Source organism: Scophthalmus maximus, chromosome 20, assembly GCF_022379125.1.
Source record: "Scophthalmus maximus strain ysfricsl-2021 chromosome 20, ASM2237912v1, whole genome shotgun sequence".
Classification (NCBI taxonomy): domain Eukaryota; kingdom Metazoa; phylum Chordata; class Actinopteri; order Pleuronectiformes; family Scophthalmidae; genus Scophthalmus; species Scophthalmus maximus.
The window spans coordinates 8,222,501-8,244,801 of NC_061534.1; the positions used below are offsets into that span (position 1 = coordinate 8,222,501).

Here is a 22,301-nt window from a genome sequence, read left to right on the forward strand (position 1 = left end):
TTGGACTCCATGTCTAAGGAAGAGAGAGAGAGGCATCATGCACAAACACACAAAAGTTCACCCTCACATTTCTGACATGGAACAATTTGGATTCGGAAAAATCAAAAATTTGTAAAGATGGGATACGTCTGAATCCTTTAAACAGATCCAGTCTGTGTTTACACTGAATAATGTGGAAACCTGACAAACACAGCATAAAGACATTGCATCGGTTCTATTGGCAGTCTGTCCGCAAATTCAAATATAAACAGTCATGCGAGTCTTAACAGACACGAACCAAACGGCCGTGCAAAAAGAAAAAAGTGTTTGTCTTTCTGAAGCACCCCTCAGTGTGTCTCAGCGGCTGGCTGGGCAAGCACAGACGGGGCAAGAACACGTACAAATATAGTAATGTAGTAGAACGAGACCATTACGAAAAGAAGCTGATAACAGCGTAAAACTATGTGCTCGGACACCGGGGGAAATGAGCGGATTTAAAGCTTAAAACACAAGATTTGGGGGAAATCTTTTTTCACAATGTGACAAAGAGAAATTCTGATGAAGTTTTTGGTGGCTGCTGAGGTGCAGCGTCACTCACCTGTTTGTGGGATCTCGTGCGTCTGCCGGTGGTCTTTGGGCTCCTGCAGAAGTCTGGAGAGCTGTGACAGCTCAGGTCCTGACATCAGACCTCTCACCGCAGCACTTCATAGGAGAATCCTGTTTGGAGGTCGCTCACAAGAACCACCCAAGATGGGAAGAGAAGGTGCAGGAGAAGGAGGCGGAGGAGGAGGAGGAAACACATCAGGTCCTTGTCCATCAGTCTCGCCCCTTGGCCACAGCAGCCTGGATGGATGATGTCATGTGAAACTTTATGGCGCCTTCCCTCAGCTAAGCTCTGTTTGTTTTTTGTTTTTTTGAAATCACACATTATGCTTGGTCACATTTCGTTTTAGGAGGAGGAGAATAGGCAACAGTTTGGTGGGAAATGAAGGGGTTAACCAGGGGAGAGAAAAAAGTGAGCACTGCCTTTTTCAGGCAAAAATACTGACCAGTGAACTCTGTTTAGAAAAATAGGAATTTCCAAAAGGGAGTACAAACACACACACACACAGAGTATCCTTACATCAGGAGGAACCTGTCTGATGCCGTGGTGAAAGGGGAATATTGGTTTTAGAAGATCTCCTGTCGTCTGTCTTTGGCCTACCAGTCGACATAACTTTTTTTTTCTGCTTTGTCGTCTGTCCTATTCTCAATAACAGTGCCTGGTAACCCTCGAAATCCTGCCCTAATGACACAAAAAAATCTAGTTTTCTTAAGTCACGGCTTGAATATGTACTGTTTTCCAGAAATGTCAGAGTTTTCCTCTCTGTCAGGAGAAAGACAAGTCGATACTGTGTTTCACACTGTGTTTGGTAGAACGATCCTATACAATCCAAGGTTTCTCCACACTTTTATAGCAACCCTGTCAAGGAACTGATAATTCAGAAAGTACAAAAACTGCTCCACCAAGTGGTGAAAACACACAACTGCTCCAAAATACACAGTGTGTTATGTTTTACTTGTCAAGTAAAATTCAGCACCCAGGAGGTGAGAGACAGCGAAGTTCTAAAAATTTCATGCAGGCAACAAAGTGACTCCGTTATGAGGGGTTTGGTTTTGTTATTGTTTATTGTACCAGTCAGTTCATTTCTATTCAAGCAGTTGCAGATCATGTGAATGGTGCAAACCTTTGCCGCCGAACAGAAGTGCCTGTATGGCTGCTGTTGGAAACAATTTGAACAATTTGACAACCCCCCCCCCCCCCCCAAAAAAAAAATTCAACTCACTCCTTCCTTTTCTTCTGTGTCCAAATAAGGCATGAGGCAAACATTTCATTCTTAAACCAGTGTAGTTTCAACGAGCCATATATTACTATAAAATACATAAATATAATAAAATAACTATTTACATCCATCTCGCTTTTGCGAACAATCAAAACCAGTATATACACAGGAGCCATCATGGGCTTCGAAGAGGGCGTCTCTTCACCGTGTCAGTGCAACTGTTGCTTTGCCCCACTCGTTATCTACTCGATGTGATATTCATGAGAAGAAGCAGCCAAACCTGCCAAGCGGACACCAGACAGAGTTGAACTGAGAGTATAAACCTAAAGAGTCGACACGACAACATGAATTAGAATCGTTCACCTACTCTTTTAGTGTGGTTGAAAAAGAAAACAACAACAAACAGCTTGATGTCTGTCCAGTAATTAATATCAACAAAGACATGGGCATAAGGAGTCCTATTGAACAGCTGAGGTATTCAATGAAAATCAACAGTGATTCACTGACTGTACATAACCTGTAACTCTGTAACTGAGGTTATTTTAAAATATTAAAACCAATTATCAAACTGCAAAACAAAATCACTCCACATCTTTCTTAACATTTTCAACTGACTGGGGATTATTGAATAGTACTGAAGTCCATAGATTAATTCCCAATTTGTAACAATGCTCAGGAGGACAATGTAATTTTATGAATGGCACATCAAGTAAAAATCCTACCTGCAGTTAATTCTTATGGCATAATATACAGAAAGGTGTCATGGCTTTGTTGTTGTGTCATTGTGTGAAAGCTCTTAAATGATTTGTAATGATAACATGAGCTCACTGACAGAACCAGTATTGCAACACAAAGGGATGTAAAGAAAAAAAGAAGCTTTCAAAGTAAACATTTGGCAAACCACAAACGTTGGAGTATGACAGACGTCCCAGACCATTTAAGACGCTTCCAGGCGGAGTGGCAGCTAATTATACCTGACTTTTCTCCAGAGAGGTATACAAGAGACTAGAGCGATCAAATAATAACTGAATGCATGTGCAAGACTCTTGATAACCAAATTCTACAGTGTAAATGTGCTGTTTAACCAACTTGTCCGTCCACAAAAAAATGGGTATTTAACTCAACAAACGACATTGGGCCAGGATGCACAGAAAGAAGCCACCTGAAAGGACGCCTGTCTTCCTGTTCCTCATCCCCCTGCTTAGAGAGACTGCGGAAGTGGAGTGACACTCCTTAGAGAACTCGTGAATCTAATTATCGAAACTGCGGCGAGTGCTGCTGTTGTAAAAAGATGGAACTAATTGGACCAATTCTACAGAGGCCCTCCTCTGGAGCCGGTGGGAGAACAAAATCTTGGCCTTAATTGGCCAAGCGACATCAAGGTTCAAAAGGGAGGACAAAACACAGAGCCTCTAAAAAAAAAAAAAAAAGGTTTTAGCCCTACAACAACAACTGCAATTTCTTTATTTAACCTAGCTTCCTGCTTCACATTCTAACAAAAAATAAAATAGAATAAAATAAAAGCTGCCAAAAAAAAACCAAGTCCCTTACCATGCAAGGGCCAGGTGAATGTCAGGTAAAAGTATATATATATATATATATATATAGATAAATAACTACTATAACTATTATTATTTTAAAATAACAATAGTCAAATATGAGGTTCTGCGAGCCCAGTGTCCACGTCAGCCACAGAACACAAAGATCGGAGCCCTCTGTTGATGAGAACTGTTTCACAGTGGAGTGGAGCGAGTAACAGTGGTAAATACCTGACGAGGTATCAAACAGTTCAGTGCGCTCATGCATATACCGACAGAAGTTCTGTACAGATGAAAAAATCTCTGCGAGAAATAAAGAGGCAACCTTCTCTTCTCTGAAGACTCGGGTCCTTTGACCAGAGGAGGAACAAATTGGCACAGTGGGGAAGTAAAAGAATAAAGAATTAAAAAAAATAAAAAAAGGTCACATTAGTGACGATGGCCTTATAAGGTCACACTCCCTCTGCTGCTCTGGATCGCTCAATGACACAAAGAGCAGAGAAGTACAGCACAGGTTTTCAGCATTTTCTTTTTCGTTCTACATCTTATTCTCTCCTTCATCCTCTCACTTCAGTCTATCTTGTCTTCCTGTTTCCCGTCTGTTTTCTGCTGATGATGCGTCGGTTCAGATTCATGTTTGTCAGTGTCCTCTCCACACGCGCCGTGTCCCGACCCTTTAGCTCTGGAGCTGTGCGCGTCCAGACAGCGGACGATGAACTCCGAGTTCTGATAGATGAGCATGCCAGACAGTGTCAACACCACACCGACGCAGCTGAGCGCAGACAGCTCGCTGCCGAACAGCAGCTGCGACAACAGCAGGTTCCCCACCACGCTCAGGTTGCCGAGGATGTGCAGGGTGACGGCCGAGGTGAGCGTGATGACGCGGCAGCTCGCCAAGTTGTACATGACCGACCCCATGCAGCTGAGCAGGATGAAGACCCACAGTTCGCGGTCGTAGTGCAGCGGCGACTCCATCAGAGTCCAGTTCTCTAAGGCCAGAGCAGCCACAGTCAAGATGCAGAAACTCGGAATGGACATCAGGTAGAGCAGGAACACAGAGTTGATTTTCTCCTCCTGAAGTAAGATGCCTGTTTAAACAAAAGACATGAAATACAGCAGTTACAGACATGACTGTACAACTGAAAAACTCTACTATCCACAGCATTTCCTACTGAAGTGGAAAATACATGTAAGAAATGTCAAAACCATCGGACCCAAAAACTATATATCTTAGCTGAAATGTTTGGATTAAGATGCAGTTTTTTGGTAAAATGTTAAGGTGATTTAACAGAATGTTCCTGTGTATTCCTATAGTCAAAATACCAGGAATTGATTCTACTCTATTCAAAAAGGCGGCGGTGACATGGACCGTAGACATTATCAAACCTGTGACTCCTGGGGAGTTGTCTCAAAACAATGTGAGTCAGACAAATTAATAAACTTCTGAGTGAAACTGTAACAACAAGTGAGAAGATAAAAATAGCTTGTTGAAACTTAAGACGACCATGCAAGGCTAGTCTGGATCCTCAGGATGGACGTTTAAGTTTTTGTCACGATTGAATATAAACGTAAGTTAGGGCAACTTCCTTCTGATGGACCTTGATTTTAAATTCTGCTCCGAAGCGGGACACAAACATTTCCTTCATGTTTATTTATTTAACAAAAGGAAACAAACTAAGTCTCTAAACTCATCTGCCGTCATGTACTGTTTTGTCACTGAGCAGCTACACTGACGTATTTGGGGATTACAAGTGACGACCCTCTAGTCACAAGCTTCCCTGTAACCACGAGGCAGCCCGCTGCACCCCGAGGTACAAGGTATGTAGCATTACATTCCTCTGAGCAAAACTGAATATCTGCTCTGGTGTTATGTAACAAATTAAAGACTGGGCCTCTCAATATATTTTTAGAAACTCATTACTCCCCCTTTTTCCTTCTCTGACAACTACAACAATGTTAGTTATTAGGACTAATGACGTTAGAGACTAATCCATTGCACGTACACTTTACTTTAAAACTACTGCAACAAATGCTTCCCCCCTGGGAGCACAGACAATCAGGTATAGGAGAAGCGAAGGCAGCACATGTGATATCAATTCAAGGAGGGAATGTTTCTTTCCCAGGGCACGTTCACTGTAACCAGAGCCACATCTTCAGTCTCAGCATGTTTCTCTTTAGGTCACATAAAACCACTGGGTAACAACACTACACTCATGTGAGCCCTGGGTATATATAATAAAAACAAAACAATAAAACATTAATTGTTTTAAGTTCTACAAGTGGGTTAAAGGAATTTTTAACTGATAAGTTTACAAGGCACATCGTGTTTATCTTTTGAATAATGCTGCATTTGAGGAGGCATCCTTTAAGTTCTGCTACTCTGATCCATTACTCAACAGTGTCTCTGAGCCTCTGTTTTTCTTTTTGGAAGTTAAAAAACAGGAAACGTCTTGGCAAGGGAAACTGCAAAAATGCATCGGCGCACAAGAAGATTACTGTTGCATCGGTTACTTTTAAGAAGTTCAGTACATTCTGTACTTTCCGGTCTCCACTCTGGATATGCAGACACTCATATTGATGTTTGTATTATGTTACCTAGGAAACCAGAAAATATGCCAAACAATGTCACATTGCACCTTTAATGTGCGGGTGTGTTACTGGACCGAAGAGTGAATCACCAAGTTCCAGGACCGCAGACTGCTGCGGTGTCCAGGGAAACGGAAACACTGAAATGTCCTGTTATAAGTCAGTGGCATGAGGGGAGATTTCCAGTTTTAAAAAATACTGTGAATTAACTTTCTACAGTCTAAGACGGACAGTAGTGAACGGACACAGTACAAGTGGTACTCACTCTGCTGAATGGACTTGACGCCCCTCAGCATGGTTGCAGCGAACACAAAGAAGCAGCCGGTCTGATCGAACTGGACCTCCCCCAGGATGCTGAATGAGGCTCCCAGGCAGATGGGCATCATGGCCATGTATTTGAGGATGTGATGCTGCTTGCCCAGTATAAGTGTGGAGATGGCCAGGGTGAAGAGCGGGGTGGTGGTGTAGATCATTTGTGCAAATGACAGCTGGACATAGTTCAGACCCATGTTCCCGAAGGCGATACTGGCACAAAATGTCAGACTCAGCAGAAACACCTTACACTTTGCGCTGGCTGTCAGGTCCTGCTCCCCGGCCCCTCTGTGGTGGATCACCCGCAGCTTGATCAGCCCATAGTTGACCACAATGGCTGTCAGCATGTGCAGTGCTGAGAGCAGCAGCGGGTACCTGAAGTTGTAGACTGCGAATATCCATTTGTTGAGGCTGGAGATGGTGGTGCCCGTCACCAGCCACACGATCACGGCAGACAGCAGATGGAGCATCTCTGCCGGTGGCCTCTTCCTGCCCCTCTCTCGCTGAGTCGCCTCGCATTTTGAGAAGCCATTGGCGCTGATCATGTTCGTGTCATTGTCCTCTCTGTAAGGTAAACACATGTTTGAGTGTCTCACCTCCGAATGAAATGCATCACTGACCCGTCAAGTTTGATGCAAAAAAGAATAGAAATAATAATAATCTAACCTGCGACAAAGCTGCTTTTCCTCCACTGCTGTTTTTCTTTGTTGTTCAGTGAACCTGCGCTTTTCAGCACCGCCTATCGACACGTGCTTCTAGTTTGCATGACGGGCTGGTTGTGTAACATAGCCCCGCGCAGCCAGAATGACAAGCTGGAACAGGAAGCCCAACACAGAGGAGGAGAGAGGGACGAGGAGAGGGGAAAGAAGAGGGGGGAGGGGAGGGGGGAGGAGAGAGGGACGAGGAGAGGGGGGAGAGACGTTCAGGGCGGGCTGGAAAAACACAGTATGCTCCATTTCCACAACAGGGATTGGTTATTATCCCAACTTGTAGCAATGGACTCACGGTGACGATGTGATGCACCAAAAAAACAAACCTCAGCAGGGAAGTAAACACCAGCAGGGAACTCGTGAACTGAATATGCCTTTAACAAAATATCATAAAAATCCGACAGTGCAGCAGCAGCTCACATGAGTTATCTTTTTTTCTCCACCATGTGGTCTTTAAATAGCAGCTTACTTCATCGCCAGGGAACTTGTGATTCCCTTTCCCAGCACCGAGACAGAGGGAAGCCCTGACAACCCACTTCACAAACAACACGTCGCTTGACACACACACACACACACACACACACACACACTAATTTGGATTTAGTTGTTGTCCAGTGTGCGTATCTGAATTAAAAGAACTGGTCATTCTTGTACTGCCACCGTTTCTCTCATACTGTCCTGTGATGTGAATCCTTGCCAACAAGACAAGAGACTCACAACTGAACATACTTCCACATTTCTCACCCTGGAAACGTCATTCAAACGTCAAAACGTTCAGCTCAATTAAGGACACTCTCGCCTCCATTCAACTATTTCCATAACTCTCAAGCCTTCAGATATGTCCAAGGTTGTCCAGGATCGTTCCAGTGATTACACACTAACTTGCACCCATGTCGCCACTCGTCGTACACCTTCCAGCCGGCGGTCCGGCTTCGCATCAACCTGGCAGCACTGAGGGTGACTGTCAAGCTGCCGAGCGGCTCGGTGACATAACAGCTCCTGTGTCTGTTAGCCAAAACAAGTGGGGGGTGAGGCGGGATACGTCTGCTGCGGACTGAGCTGTCACCGAACACCGGGCAGCTGAGCGTTGGTCCGCGGTCAGCCCCATGCTAACGCTAGCAGGTAGCAGCGGTTGTTAGCTAATGTTATGTTGTTGTTGTTGTTGTTGTTGTTAGCTACAAAACAATAACCGAACAGCAGCCTCCGCTCGTTGTGTAAATGTCAGCGACACCGCGGCTGCATTCGGTTTGAACGTTGTGTGTGTGTGTGTGTGTGTGTGTGTGTGTGTGTTTGTGTGTGTGTGTGTGTGTGTGTTTGTGTGTGTGTGTGTGTGTGTGTGTTTCATCATCATTACCTTGCTGTGCGACGAGTAAGCCACTTCCTGACAGCATCCCCGAACAAACGTCTCCGTCGGCCGGTCGGGCCGGTCGGACGTGCCTCATTGCCATTGGCCGGTTCATTTAAAGGGCAATGCCACTCACTTATCTCTTTTTTTTTTAACTGTGTCGTAGCTGCACCTGATGACGCAACATCATCCAGCGTGGATGCTTCCTAACCGCTTTCTCCTTAACATCAAAGGAAATCGTCACGAGGTCAAGGGAAGGTGTACAGGAGGATTGTTCTTGACGTGTGTCTGCGGCGGTGGAACGACACATTTCCGTTTGCAAAATGCAAATAATTAGTTTTATGAAAAAAGTGCACGGGCCTTTGTTTCGCTTAAAGTAACAGTACAATAAACTATGCAAATTGGAGACGTCAGTGCGTTTTCACCAGCACACATCACAACCTTCCTTTTTTTTATAAAGTGGTAATGTGGTTGCTAATTATAATAAAATCAGGGTAAACGTTAGTAAAAATATCCAACATGAAAATGTGGATGTGGTTCATGAAAGTGTGGTAGATAAGATCAGGTGAGAGTATATGAATCATCAGAGGTCAGGTAACACCTCTCTGTTTCCTCATCTTTACTTAAATTCAACACAGAATAATTAAACTACTAACCGATTTGTCTTTGAAGATCAAGAGAGGAACTGTAAACATGTCAATAAAACTTACATGTTCTCTAGAGTCTAAGTGTAATGCATAGAGGTTAAATTAACATTAGAATCCAAAGCTTTGCTAAGGTGAATGTCAAACTGGTGGATCTAAATCACTTTCACCCAATAAGAACTTGTCTTTGGTAGATCTTAAAAGTAAATTAATAACAGTTCTAAGAGAAGAGAGAACGTTATTGTTGGTCTTGAGGATTCATGACGGTCTTTTGTATGATCTGTCCCTTGTTACTTGAAAGATTTGAACAACACTGATTTGACAGAAAAACCACGTGACGGTGACAACTTTGTGTTTTATTTGGGCTCAAAAATGTCAAATTTTTGAGGCTTTTGGGCACAAAAGGTAGAGTTCACATCATATTTCACCATGAGTCCACATACAATAAGCTAGGTGAAAAGACTCTAATACCATGCATAGCTATATATTGCCATGGAAACCTTTGCGTTTATGGAGCATGTACCAATACCTGCATGTAAACATGACATTGTGCTTTATTTGAACAACACCTAAGTTGCATTGTCAATATTGTGTACTGTTATCTTATAAACCTATATACATCATTTCAATTCCCCAACATTGCATTAACTGGGATACAATCTTAACTCCATTTAAGATTATGTATATACAAATAGTGTTTAAATTGTGACCGGAATATAAATGTTCAAGTAATGTCAAACAATATGTTCTTACAGTGAATATAAGTTAGGTGATTCTTTTTCTATTCTATTCTTGCTATATACAGGCCAAAACAAACCAGGTAGTACATGTGCACCATGCCCTATTATAATACACAGGAAGCTGAAAACTCAAAATAAACAGCTTGTTATTGTTTATTCAGAGAATCTATATTCACTTCTAATGTACAGTGATTATTTTTACACAAAAAAAGCCTTACACTAATTGTTTTCTAGCTCTGGACTGATGTGTATAAATCAGATGTTTGCACAGAACTATTATTCTGCTAAATGGACACTGATACAAATACATACTTTTTTTTGTGCTGCATAGAACACCTTTCTGACCAGGGAGTAGCTTCTTCTCAAGTGACTGTGTAGTTGTGCTATTACAAACATGTCCGAATAAAATGATGCAAATTTAAAGATAGAAAGCATTGATAGAGCTAACTGTTCTAATTAGGGGGAACAAGTTTGTTGCCACTTACAAAGACGACGGACCCTGATATCCTGAGTAAAATAAAATAAAATTCACCCTGAAGAATACATACGTAATTGCCCTAAAAGGAAAACATAGTTTTCCAGACCGCTATAATCTGCTGTGGTTACTGCGGAATTACTACTTAATTACATAATTAAGACCAAAATTACCATCAAGCACCAATATAATCCCTCGCTGGAGAAAATCCAAAGGTTTAGCAGATTTATACTTCAGTAGAACTCTGATGGTTGAGTCTCCAGATATTTGAAGTGGTAGGTTTAGTGTTGAACTTCGATGAAGAGACAAATTAAAAAAGAGAAGTTGAAATTGCTGCACCAGAGGCAGAAATATCCTGATTTATATCCTCTAATGTGTATCAACCTCCAAAAATTATATATCCTACATTTCCCCAAGTGTAACTCCACAGTGCCTTTACTTTGACCCTCTCAGCCTAGAAAAATTTCAAATTTCACACTCTTCATTTCGCGTAAATTGACTTTAACATGTAAAACTATAGGAATGCCCCCTAAATGCAACCATGAATAACATTTTAAGATCATGTGCTGCTGTTACCTATAAAACAGCACTGTGTTCTCATCAGTTGTCCATCCAAAGAGAAGGAGATCTTCCTTGGGTTGTCATGGCTAAGTAGCTCACTTAAGCCTGTCAGACTGGACAATTACTGTCAATCCTTAAAAATACAGTTTGTGCATTTTTAAGAAATAGAATAGTAAAAATCCACAAGAATCAGGGTGATCAATGAATGAAGTTCTGCTGTGAAAAATCATTTTAGCGCATTAGGATTGCTTTATCCTGCTATGGTCCTTTCAAAGTCTGATGTCTCTGTCAGAACCCAGCATGAGGAACATGTTCCAGCTATGAGGAGAACAAGACATTCAGTGCTTGTACCAAAACATTCGCAGCACTCCTTGTCCCCTAAGTTATTCCCACCCACCAAAAGAAATGTGTTTTTTTAAAGTATAAGTCAGAACCTCACAGCCCCACACGCACATACACACACATTAGAATTTTTTTTTTGTCTGCTGAAGTGTACACAACCTGAGGCCAAGCACGAGCTATGACACAACAGAATAAAGTAGATTAGAGGGAGTTTGTTTTGTGCTTGATGTTGAGCTGATGAAGTGAGGGCTATACGTTTGCACACACACTCGGACGCACACACGCAAACACAAACAAACAATCCTCTGTACAGTAACTCACAAAGTGTCCTTACATCAGGAGAAACCACTCAGCCTCTCTGATGCCGTGGTGAAAGGGGAATTTTTGTTTTAGAAGATCTCTGGGCACTGGGTCCAGTCCTGTCTGTCTTTGGCCTCCCAGTAGCCGCCCCTGTAGACAAAAATATTTTCTCCTGTTGCATCATCTGTCCTCTTCTCAAACCACAGTGGCTGGTAACCCTCGATATCTTGCCCTAAGGACACAGAATCATTTTTCTTGAGACATTGCTTGAATATGCTCTGTTTTCCAGAATATCACAGTGTGCCACAGTACTGTCCATACTGTCTAAATACTGAAATCTTCATGAAAAAGAAGTCTGTCAGTTGCGCTATATGAGTAAACACTGTGTTCAACCCAGAGAAATAAAAGTTTGGTATTACAATCCAGGGTTTCTTTACCTTTTTCCATCAACCCCAAAATATCATATACTGAATACCTAAACTGCAACACAAAATAGGTTTTGTTGGAACAATAATTGTCATCTGATTACATTTGTTATTCACCCCCTGGCAACTCATAACCCTGACCCGTTAATATGTTGTCTCTGAACTAATCCAGTTAGCAACTATGTTTCCTACATAACACATTTGGTGTTACACTGTAGTTGTATAGAATCATAATTTCTAAGGTTGTTTTGATTGTTTGATGCAGAATACTGAAACAAAATAATCATCAGCTTCTGTTTGTGACTCAAATGTTATATTGTAAAGTAATATTTTGAGCATTTGGACACAAATGTTGTCTTTGTTGTTGTCCATGGACGGACGCACAAACTCAAACTATAATACATCTAAACTGATTAACCCATAATCTGTTTTACTGTTACTGTGAATGCTGTGTACGAGGTAGAGGGCAAAATCTCTGTTATCTTTCTTGTTCTTGTTGGTCTCTTTGGTCTCACCATCCTCCAGGGCCTGATTTGCTTGTGCCTCCCGTTTTTTCCTTTCCAGCCGCTGACATTCCTCCAGTCGCTGCTTCTGGGTGTTTGCTTCATCCCACAGACCTGCTTCCATTAGACGCTGGTCCGGCCGTAGACGACTGTCAGTGGGTGCGATGCCCTCTTCTTGTTCGTTCAAAGTCAAAGCCAGGGAGGAGAAAAAGTGCATGTTCTCTGCATTATCGCTGGTGAGTGAAAGACACATGAAGACAAAGGGTCAGATGCAGGGGAGAGAGGAACCAGAGAGGCGGGATCACAAAGAGGAGTTGGTTAAAATGCTACTTCAATCATCAAGAATTGGTAGAAATGTGTTAAAATAAACATACGGGAGAGGATATTTCTTCCACAAGAGTTTGGGCTGACGAGTCTGATAAACTGTCTTTTGTTTGCCCTCAGAGCCTCCACACCCTTGGCTGCTGTCCACTATTTTGGCACTCTCCATCTTGTCGTCCCAGGTTCCTGACAGGATGTAACGAGCTGTGCCCTCTCTGTCCTCAACCACTCCGGTCACCTGGAGACACCAGAGAAGAAGACAAACAGGTAAGAGATCAGTCACATGCACGTCCTTACCACTCGGATCTGGCTTATTCACAAATGTGTTCTACTTCACTTAATTTTTCTAACTCTTATTTAGACAACTCTATCAGATTTTGAGTGTTTGAAACGTTTAACAATTTTGCACATTGGACTACATTAGCTGAAGTTCTTTCTGGGTAGTTGCTGTCACAAAAATTTTTCAGGAATAAGACACCTCTTGTAGGTGATCTCCAGTGATTAAGCACAGAGGAATCAGGATACAAGATGTGTTAAACATATCTGGCATGTGAGATGCTTCATCTGCTAAAACAGTGTTGTAGATTTGTGACTTTTGCCTTCTGGGGGAGGATAAGACTGTAAATGCTGTGAAATATGAATGAAGACAACCAACAAAGACGGCAGTTGTCTGTGACAAGGTGAAACAAACACACTTTGCGTGGGACATCTCTGGAGAAGTAGCTGTAGGGGGAGAATTTGAGACGGCAAGTGTCCTTGGTAGTGCTGTTCACAACATCAATATCCCCCGACTGCAAACAGAAAGGAAGACAGCAAGAAAAAGAGATGTGACTTTTAATTTAAGATAATCTAAATTACTTACTTTTGCTATAAAATAAAAAAACTCCCACACAAAGTCAGAAACTGGTTGTGTTTTCTGACAATTAAAGAAGGGGGATTACTGGAGAGGAACAAACCTGATCGATCCAAAGTTTTCCCACGATAATGTTGTGCACCGTTGACGTCACTTTGCTCCACACATAGTGGTTTCCACTTGAGTGGAACTGCAGATGGATGTGTCCTAAGGTGAAGAGAATAAAGAGGCACAGATATTGCACATAACATTACAGTTTTACAATTTCTTGAATGTGTAAGAGTATTCATGTCCTAACATGTATTTTGAGTGTATTTACAGATTGTTGTGGTGTAATGCGTTGAGGGAAAACTGATGTTCATGTAATCAATACTTAGTCTCGGACGTATTCAATGAAGCACATGATTTATAGTTAAATAGAAATGACACATTTAATGATAAGTGTGTGGAGCAGTGGAGAAGAGGAAGATCATCATGACTTGTAGGGTCTTAAAGGCCGAGGAAGCAATTTCAAGGTTAGCTAGAGAGAGAGAGAGTAGAGACATGCAGAACAAGCAGCTCAGATAATTAGTTGTCTTCCTAACAACAGCTATAGATAGTGATGACTTAGCAGTATTGTAGGATTTGACCAATCAGACAATCCTGTCTGTAACTGCTGAACAATCAGTAATGCTGCATCACTCTAGAAGGAGCATGGAGTGAGGGGGTTAAGAGAACATGTCAGGGAGGAGATTGTGGATCTGCAGACCCTTTTTATGTCAGTCTCTTATTCGGCGACTAAAGTGTGCAATAAGTATCAGTTGCGCATATCACTATAGTGTACAACTAGTTTGATTCAGCATCAAATGCCCTGTCTGTTGTTCAAAGCCCTGTCTGCCCTGAAGACTAGAACAACTGTACGTTATACTATACACTGATTATCACAATGAACTACGTCAAGGCAAATTCCTGAGTTTTTGACGGTCTTACCTAGCGGCATAACAGAAATATATTTCCCACGAAACTTGCTGTCGATAGTGATATGCTGCCACAGCGTCCATCCCCTTTGAGACGTCACATGGTGGGCGGCAGCTGGTGGGTGATGACTCACCTGAGAGTAAATGCAATCAGCTGGTGTTAACAGAGGCATTAGAGACGTCCTACTGTATTTATATTTCTGTTCTTCACTACAGGGTCATTTGATCTATCTGAGTGTAAAATGCATGTGTTATCAAAATAATGCGTAGGTTTTTGTCTAACCTGCTCACAGATGGAGCGATATCCATATTCCTCCAGTCGGTCCAGCTCATAAGTCTCCCCCAGCAGAGGGTTGAAGGGCTTGGCTGTGCGATGCACTGTGGTGGAGTACGAGGAGACAGAAAAGGCCGCCACCAGGCACATCTGCTCCAGAGACGAGTCGCAGCGGGCCGCTCGGTCCAGAAGCTCGCTGTACTCCAGATCCTCAGTCAGACGCTGCAGCATCGACAACGGCTCATTGAAGTTTACCTGCAACGACGCACACAATCACAAAAGGTTTCTTATAAATGGTCCGGATGATTCCACATACACACTACCAACTCATGCAAATCAATGTGTAATAAAAAATATATAGTAAAACAGGCATTTACAGGCATGGGTATCTTGGACAAGTCTTTGCCAATACAGTTCTTCATGATGCTCCAGAGGTTGAGGGAGTAATTTGGTTTGTCAGGAATACGGCTGCGTCTTGTTCTTCGCAGCTGCATGTGGTTTGTGACTGAGCTGTCCTGAAAAAAAATAATACAAAACATAAAGCTTTAGTTTATGTAAAAACTGAAGTGAAAGTTATGGAAAAGTGATATTGAGGTGGTATTTTTTGAGAAAAGGTTTATTTTATAAACGTGAGTGTACTGGGGACCTACATTCTCATTGTGAGTCCAGTCATTGGGCACTCCTCCGCTCATCATACTCTGATTGCTCCCTGAGCGCCTGAGAGACAGCAACACATTTAAATATAGTTCAGAGAAACTGATTGATCTAGAACACAGCTCTAATATCATTATGCGGCGCCATGATGTCTCACTTGTGCTTAATGTCACCACTAGTAGTCACAGTTATGAATGCAGGAGAGTCCTCCATGGCATCGAAGAACTCTGCGTCATCATTCTCATCACTCTCATCCCCCTCCTGAGTCCGCTCCACACCTACAGCAAACACAGGACAAGAGCGTCTTCCATCATAAATATACAGTATTAACATCTTGAATAATGTAGTGCTGCTATACAAGGGATGACCAAATAACAGAGACATCTTACCATAATTCACAATGGTCAAAAATATATTAATATCTGATAAAATCACCCTTCAGTTTCCATGAAAACACATTTATAAAATTAGGGAATGTCACTAGTAACTTAATAGATATAATATAATTTGTGTAAATGTAAACACATTATGAGACTATATGTCAAACAGAAAAAAATGTGCTTACAAAGAGATAAAGTGGTCAGAACTAAACAGATTAAACTGAGATGTCAGTTTGGGAGAGACATTTTTTTCAGTGTTTCTTTTACTTTGTCTTTCCATGCAGATAGATGCAGAAAAACATGGATACAAATTAAGATATGGTAAGATATAATAACAAATAATGACAAAAATACATCACTACTAATAGTTAGAGAGGGCCGTATCCTTATCCTGTGAGACCATACCTTGCCTTTAACGCAATGCATAGGAGACAGAGTGTCTCACCTGAATACGAGGAGGGGTTCTCTCTCCAGGCTCTCTCTAGGCTGTTGTGCTGTTTGGCTAACTGTTCGATGGTCTCCTCCAGATGGTGGCGCTGTTCTCTCTCATACTGCAGGGTCTTCTGCCACCTCCGGCTTTGAGATTCTGCTACGTCCAGAAAGTCACGACAAGCCTGGCGAGTGTGAACACAACGCACATCAAAAGCCCTCGTATGCTGCGTTCCGTCATTAAAATAGACATTTGCAGCTGATCATTCTCCATTATACGGTGGTGATACACCGCCTGAGGCTTTGCGGTGTGTGAACTCACATTGATCATAGCATTGGAGGTGATGCGGAACAGGGTGGCTCGCTCGTTCACGGCTTTCACTTTGTCTGCGCTGTCAGCGGACCCGCGCAGTTCCTCGAGTTCGCTGAGGGAACGCTGGAGGGCGGCGCCGTGCTTTCCAATCAGCTCATTACAGGTGCTCAGGTCATCTAGCTTGCTGGCCAGAGTCTTGAGCACCCCTTGGGTTAGGGCACGGTCCTCCTGAGGAACAGGGCCTTCATCTCCTGAGTCATCTTCACACAGAGGGGGGAAAAACACATTATTAGAGCATATTATTTTTGTCTAAATAATTTGGATATTTATGGTGGTTAAAATTTACTTCAGTAAGCACTGAATATTCGAATGTCTCATGAGACAGATTGCTAGAAATATATTATGAATACTTGTAATTCGAATTGAGAGGATTTCAGAGAGAGTGTTAGTGGGTAATGGATGGAGGAGGACAATAATACTTCACACCCTGATCCCCCCACACACCCCTTCCTCTGTAAGATCGGAAAGCTGTGAATGAACACTGTTGCCCTGGAAACGTAGTCCTGTGCAATCAGGGGGCTAGGCTATTTTTAGAAGAAGAGGGAGAAAAAGGGATGACGCACTACCCTTTTCCTCCTCTCTCTCTCTCTCTCTCTCTCTCTCTCTCTCTCTCTCTCTCTCTCACTCTCTCTACCTCTATTGGCATGAGCTGAGCTATCAGTCTCATGGATTTTAGAAGGAGACCAGGGAGACTGGACTCATAACTAGATGCCATAACACAGAAATTATTACCTGATCTTGCGATCCTAAACCCCAAAGTTTAAGTTAGACACCACATTTTTCTGTGTGTACCTCTTCCACTGCAGTATTAAAGCTCAGTCACTACAAGTGAATTTTTCTTTTATGTATGGCTGCGCCCAGACAACAAATGGAAACTTCAGCGATTTTGAATAGACTTGAAGAATAAATTCTCTCAGACAAAGAAATCAGTTTATGAAGAACCTAATTTCAAGTCAGAAAAAAAACTTATTTACATTAGCACAAAATGAGATAATTATCAACCTGAAGAATCCAGCAAATAACTGCCTCCGTCACATGTAATGGCACCTTTCTAGGTCAAAATATTTATCTGCTTGTGTGTGTGTGTGTGTGTGTGTGTGTGTGTGTGTGTGTGTGTGTGTGCAAACTCCTGAGCATGTTGACTGAATCTAGGCCAGCGTCTGCATTGCCTGTGAGTAGCAAAGCAGGTAGATAAACTACTATACATAAGAGGGGGAAAAAAACAATTAGGGCACACTGCATTTACAAAGTCTCAGGAGGAGAAGATTAAAAATTAGAGGGTGAAAAATCCTCCTAGCATCTGAAATGGTTTCATGACCCAAATATAGTAGAGAGAGAAATGATCTCGCTTAACGTAGTGCTAATGGTGCTTTGGATGTAAAGACACTTATGAGATGTGGCTCCATTTGCACTTCTCCCTTCACACACGGATTAATAATGTACTTCTGCTGGAAAGGCTCATTCGTGTGGTCTGTGTACTAATGAGTTTTTTTTCACACAGGACACTGGAGCATCTGAGACAAACCGGTGACTCATTGATGGGAACACACCCACAGGTGAAGAGACACCACCGATGTGGACACAGTGTGGGAAGAGAGAACAGGAGTGTTAAAATCAGTGGATGCACTAGAAGCTGATGAAGCAATAAAAGACCAACACAGTTTTATACTGAACGCTTTCTGAAGAAAAAACCTGAGCCCTGACGTTTCCTCAGATTCACTATCACACGTGCTCAACTCGAGACTCCATATGTAATACTTGTCAGAGCGGTTTGGATTTTGACACAACAAACCTTTTACACATGAATAATTAAAAAAAGGAAAGCCTGTAGTGGTTAAATGTTGCATCATCCACTTAATTATTGCTGAGCTAATCCAGTTATAGCCAATGAATTTGCTCTGCTATTGTTGCCACTCTGCCCTGGACCAGAGGCTCATGTAGTAATAAATTGTAAATCACAGCACACACATTTGCGTCTGCACTTGCACAAAAATAAAAACACATTCTGTTTAATATTGTGTGAAATGGACCATATTAGTAATATTTGCACAATATAAACAGACAGATCAGATTAGTAGGATATATAAAACTTTGCATAGTCAAAACATACAGTGACAGCACTGTAAACACAATTTCTGAACCATGTGAAATTTCAGATAGACAAAATAATCTTCCAAAGGGCTCAGCTCTTTAAATCCCCTTCAGTATTTCAGGTGTGATACCAGTCCATTGCTTTACAATGATAGATGCAGCATGAACACATAACACATCAGTCGTGGTCTTGTTACACTAATGTGGCCACAGAAGAAACACTGATTTGCATCTTGCAGGTTCAAAGCTTTGACTCATCAATCACGGATGCTTACAGAGGCACAGCTCCAAGAAATGATTCCTCTAGCTGCTGTGTTTAGTAATAGAATGAGGAGTAGGATTCAAATCAGTTGCAGACAAACAAGACAAATATGTCACACTTAACTTTCAGGCAAATTCGGTGCCATGAGGAATCTGATCAGCACGTTTACACAAACATTTGCACAGAATACAGTCTTATTTCAGGTTATTGCAAAACTTAATAAACTCCAAAAACATACACACAATTACAAACACACATGCACGCAGGCAAGCATGAGGGCACACAGACAGCTTCTGTAACGTTGTATCGAATCTTGTTGTCGGTAAAATGACAATAAACATGTTACTTACAAGGCTGCACTCGTTGAAAAGGCTGCCCTTATGTGTCCCTATTATCCGGAGTGTATAGTGAAAAATATTTTCATTGAAAATCCTCACATCCTCCTGCTATCTCTCTCTCTCTCTCTCTCTTTACTCCTCCTGCTCACAGAACGGAAGGAGGAGTCTCAAGGAAGGTCATCTCATTCAACTCTCACTGTCGTCATACTCAAGGAGACAGGGAGGGAGAAAGGAGACGGGGCGGGTGGGAGGAGGTAGCTGCATGTGTGTTTGTGCAAAAGGGAGGAGGAGAGATAGAGAGAGAGATAGAACCTCACCGTGAAATTTTTGCCCCTGGTTTGTTCTTTTAAACATCCATAAAGAGGCGGCAAAGAGAATGTTCCCCAGAAGTATATTATATTATATTACATTACATTACATTATATTATGCTTTGCTATGCTATGCTATGCTATGCTATTCTATGTTATAATATAGTGTAGTATATTATATTATATTATATTATCCAGTTTGAATGATGGTATAAGTAATTTAACATGACATGATTAAATTCACGGATTTTGCTTTAAATAACTAACCTGCACCAACATCTTGAACGACACTGCCCTCTTGTGACTTTTTGTTTACATAACAACAAAGGCAACAAAAAAAAAGGAAAATGCATTAAAGGGGCAGTAAGCTATTTTAATTCAATACACTTTTTTGTAAAATTCAGCCTAATATTTCCCCACGGTGGACTGCACCACACAACACTGTGTGTCGTTTGTTGACATCACTCCCCGACACCCTGAGAGACGTGCTGGTGACAGACACTATGACTCGGGGATTCAACATATCAAAAACAAACAATCTTTCTCCAAAATCACTTAAAGCCCCTTTAAGGTAAGTGGGTCCCGGCTGCAGGAGCCTGCATTCAGGTTGCAGCTAGTTTGTGTACCTCAGACTTTCTCAGACGAACCATATGTTCAAATCTGAAGCTCCCAAAAGAACCCACTTCCAATTATTACAATCAGCCCAAATTATAGACGTATTGTACTTTCACAGGGAATCTAAACTGTCCATCTCACCTGAGTGATGCATCAGGAGAGTAGCGTTGGCCTTGGCTTGCTGTAGAGCCGACACCCAGCGCTGACTCTCCGCCTCAGAGGTGGCCTTCAGGTGGTAGCTCCGGCCTCCGCTGGTCAACACCAAGTGGCAGGTGTCGCCCACCTCAATGTGTGCCGTGGCCAAGGGAATGGTGCCCCGGCAGGTGTGTGCCATCTCTGCCTGTGTCCTGAGGAAAAGCAGAATATATACTGAGTTAATATTAAGTGTGTGTGCGGGCGGAACACAAAGAGGAACACTCCAGCCTCTCTCCAGGATCAGGTTCATGTATGTGTGTTCCCACTTATGACATGGGACTGAATGATATCAAAGCAGTTTGTTGTTGAAATAGCAAATCAATAAGCTTGTCAAAAAATCAAGTCTCGGTGGGGTGAAACCTTTTTGAGAGAGAAGCTTTGGACAATTCGCAGCCCACACGTCTCTCAGGGCTTTTGAGAATATGCACTGTCACACTCTGACCTATCGTCTTACGTGATCACAGACGGTCTCAATCAGATATCACATTACAGGTTCTAGTATCCCACAAGGTTTTATCACACTGCAAGACTTGAATGTAAGATTATAAATGTGTAACTGTTATATGTAAAAACCAGGTAAAGTAATATACAGAACAAATATGGCACAATGTGGCAGATGTAACCATTTCTGGTCGAGGTAAGGAACAGACTCATGTCCCTGTCCTGTACAGTTTGTTCAACTTGAAAAAATACATATTCAACCAGTTAGCTTCCCCACTACACTAATCACATTATATCATTTAATGAAGATTATAATCATTCTTTATTTATCTTCTCGCTGACTCGTGGGACGTTTTGTTGTTGCTAAAAATAGACCCGCCCCCGTTCAGCCAGCACACCGAAACAAAAACCAAAAAAGTTGAACGCACTCAACGTTTCACAAATCTAATCATCGTTTTCATTTTGATTATTATTATTATTATTATTATTATTATTATAATTATTTGAATCGTTTCTTGAAGTTGTGTGACCCAAAGCACAGAGGACGAGTCCCAGGGGAGGTCCGGGCAGCGGCCGGTACCTGTAGTAGGACAGCAGGCCGTTGCTGAGGACGAACCAGCGCCGCTGGTAGCCCTTCAGGTAGTTGGTCCATTTGAAGAGCCAGCCCTTGCAGGTGTCCACGCACGGCAGGTGGAGCCCGGGCAGGGTCGGGGAGGGCAGGCTCTTCACCAGCTCGTTCATCTGCTCCCCTCTCTGTCTGTCTGTCTGTCGGCCCGTGGACGCAGCAGACTCCGGCGGGGGTCGGTCGGTCGGTGGGTCGGTCCGAGCTGCCGCCTCGTGAAACAGCTGTAACGTTTAGCTAGCTGCGCGAGGCGGGCGCTGCGCCGCGCTGCGCCGCCGCACTGTGTGCGCGTGTCCGCCGCTGTACAGCTGCTGTTAGCTTGCAGCTGTTCGCAGTCCAGGCCGGCGCCCGTCGCTCCGCTTTCACCCTGACATAGTTTTCAATATGACAATAAATCAACTTCCGACGCCTGAGTTCCGGCTGGGGCGACACAACGAACCACGCCGGTGCAGAAAAGTGTTCGGCGGTCGAGCTGCACGTTGACCGACTGCGCACAATAATACACCGCCTGTGGATCTGAGGGTCGCGATGACGTCACTCGCTGGATTGTAGCATATGGGTGCAGGTCTCTCTCTCTCTGTGTGTGTGTGTGTGTGTGTGTGTGCGTGTGCGTGTGTGTTTCTCACATATGGCATGTACGCAAGTGTCTGCATCATTGCCAGTCAGTTGGAGGCACACAAAAAAAATACAAAATTGCATTACATTAATTTCTATATATCATGGTGGAATGTAACTAAGTGCATTTACCCGAGTAAGAGTAAAGGTCAAGAGCCTACTTGTTGTTGAGTATTATAATGTCATACCACAGGAAAATTGTTGTAGCTACATTCTCCACTACATTAATTTGACATATAAAGTTAATTTTTTTTCATGCAAAACATACGGCCTGAGAAGAGTTTCTATTA

At 42.5% G+C, this 22,301-nt stretch overlaps 3 protein-coding genes and 1 long non-coding RNA gene across 7 annotated transcripts in view; 1 reads left to right on the forward strand and 3 right to left on the reverse strand.

Annotated features, from left to right (window-relative positions):
- The window catches only part of smtna (smoothelin a), a 3,032-nt gene extending 2,296 nt beyond the window's left edge, over positions 1–736 (reverse strand). The window contains exons 1-2 of the mRNA XM_035607841.2: positions 578–736; positions 1–13 (exon numbers count right to left, since the gene is read on the reverse strand). The exon at positions 1–13 is cut by the window's left edge and continues 76 nt beyond it. Of these exons, the coding sequence (XP_035463734.1) occupies positions 1–13; positions 578–662 (98 nt within the window). The 5' untranslated portion in view covers positions 663–736. The remainder of the gene's footprint in view (positions 14–577) is intronic.
- An 892-nt stretch (positions 737–1,628) lies between these two features.
- On the reverse strand, positions 1,629–8,558 carry slc35e4 (solute carrier family 35 member E4). Of its 3 annotated transcripts, none has more exons than XM_035607838.2 (4): positions 8,303–8,552; positions 6,905–7,050; positions 6,192–6,802; positions 1,629–4,428 (listed from the first exon to the last, which is right to left on the reverse strand). In XM_035607838.2, exons 3-4 carry the CDS (start codon positions 6,781–6,783, stop codon positions 3,911–3,913), a joined length of 1,110 nt encoding a protein of 369 aa, XP_035463731.1. In that variant the 5' UTR covers positions 6,784–6,802; positions 6,905–7,050; positions 8,303–8,552; the 3' UTR covers positions 1,629–3,910. The 3 variants fall into 3 exon arrangements, with proteins under 3 accessions (XP_035463731.1, XP_035463732.1, XP_035463733.1); XM_035607839.2 differs by lacking the exon at positions 8,303–8,552 and adding an exon at positions 7,693–7,865; XM_035607840.2 differs by lacking the exon at positions 6,905–7,050 and having other exon boundaries at positions 8,303–8,558.
- On the forward strand, positions 7,859–19,223 carry LOC118284796. 2 transcript variants are annotated; one of them, XR_004784951.2, is made up of 5 exons: positions 7,859–8,070; positions 12,345–12,519; positions 12,728–12,871; positions 14,707–14,983; positions 18,025–19,223. It is a non-coding gene; the product is annotated as an uncharacterized LOC118284796 (long non-coding RNA). The 2 variants fall into 2 exon arrangements; XR_004784950.2 differs by having other exon boundaries at positions 14,707–14,969.
- osbp2a (oxysterol binding protein 2a) lies at positions 9,273–21,911 on the reverse strand. Its single transcript, XM_035607836.2, has 14 exons — positions 21,355–21,911; positions 20,280–20,485; positions 16,473–16,723; positions 16,167–16,335; positions 15,499–15,619; positions 15,338–15,404; positions 15,065–15,202; positions 14,697–14,942; positions 14,427–14,547; positions 13,561–13,664; positions 13,300–13,395; positions 12,658–12,842; positions 12,296–12,516; positions 9,273–11,587 (listed from the first exon to the last, which is right to left on the reverse strand). Exons 1-14 carry the CDS (start codon positions 21,513–21,515, stop codon positions 11,445–11,447), a joined length of 2,229 nt encoding a protein of 742 aa, XP_035463729.1. The 5' UTR covers positions 21,516–21,911; the 3' UTR covers positions 9,273–11,444.
- Between the last annotated feature and the right edge of the window lie 390 nt (positions 21,912–22,301).

Coding starts and splice junctions, on each gene's coding strand:
- slc35e4 (XM_035607840.2), bottom strand. CDS start 6,783: ATGATCAGCGCCAATGGCTTCTCAAAATGCGAGGCGACTCAGCGAGAG. Junction 4,429..6,191: donor CGTCAAGTCCATTCAGCAGA/GTGAGTACCACT, acceptor TTGTTTAAACAG/GCATCTTACTTCAGGAGGAG.
- osbp2a (XM_035607836.2), bottom strand. CDS start 21,515: ATGAACGAGCTGGTGAAGAGCCTGCCCTCCCCGACCCTGCCCGGGCTC. Junction 14,943..15,064: donor TGTCCAAGATACCCATGCCT/GTAAATGCCTGT, acceptor GCGTCGTTGCAG/GTAAACTTCAATGAGCCGTT. Junction 13,396..13,560: donor GAAAACTTTGGATCGATCAG/GTTTGTTCCTCT, acceptor TTCTGTTTGCAG/TCGGGGGATATTGATGTTGT.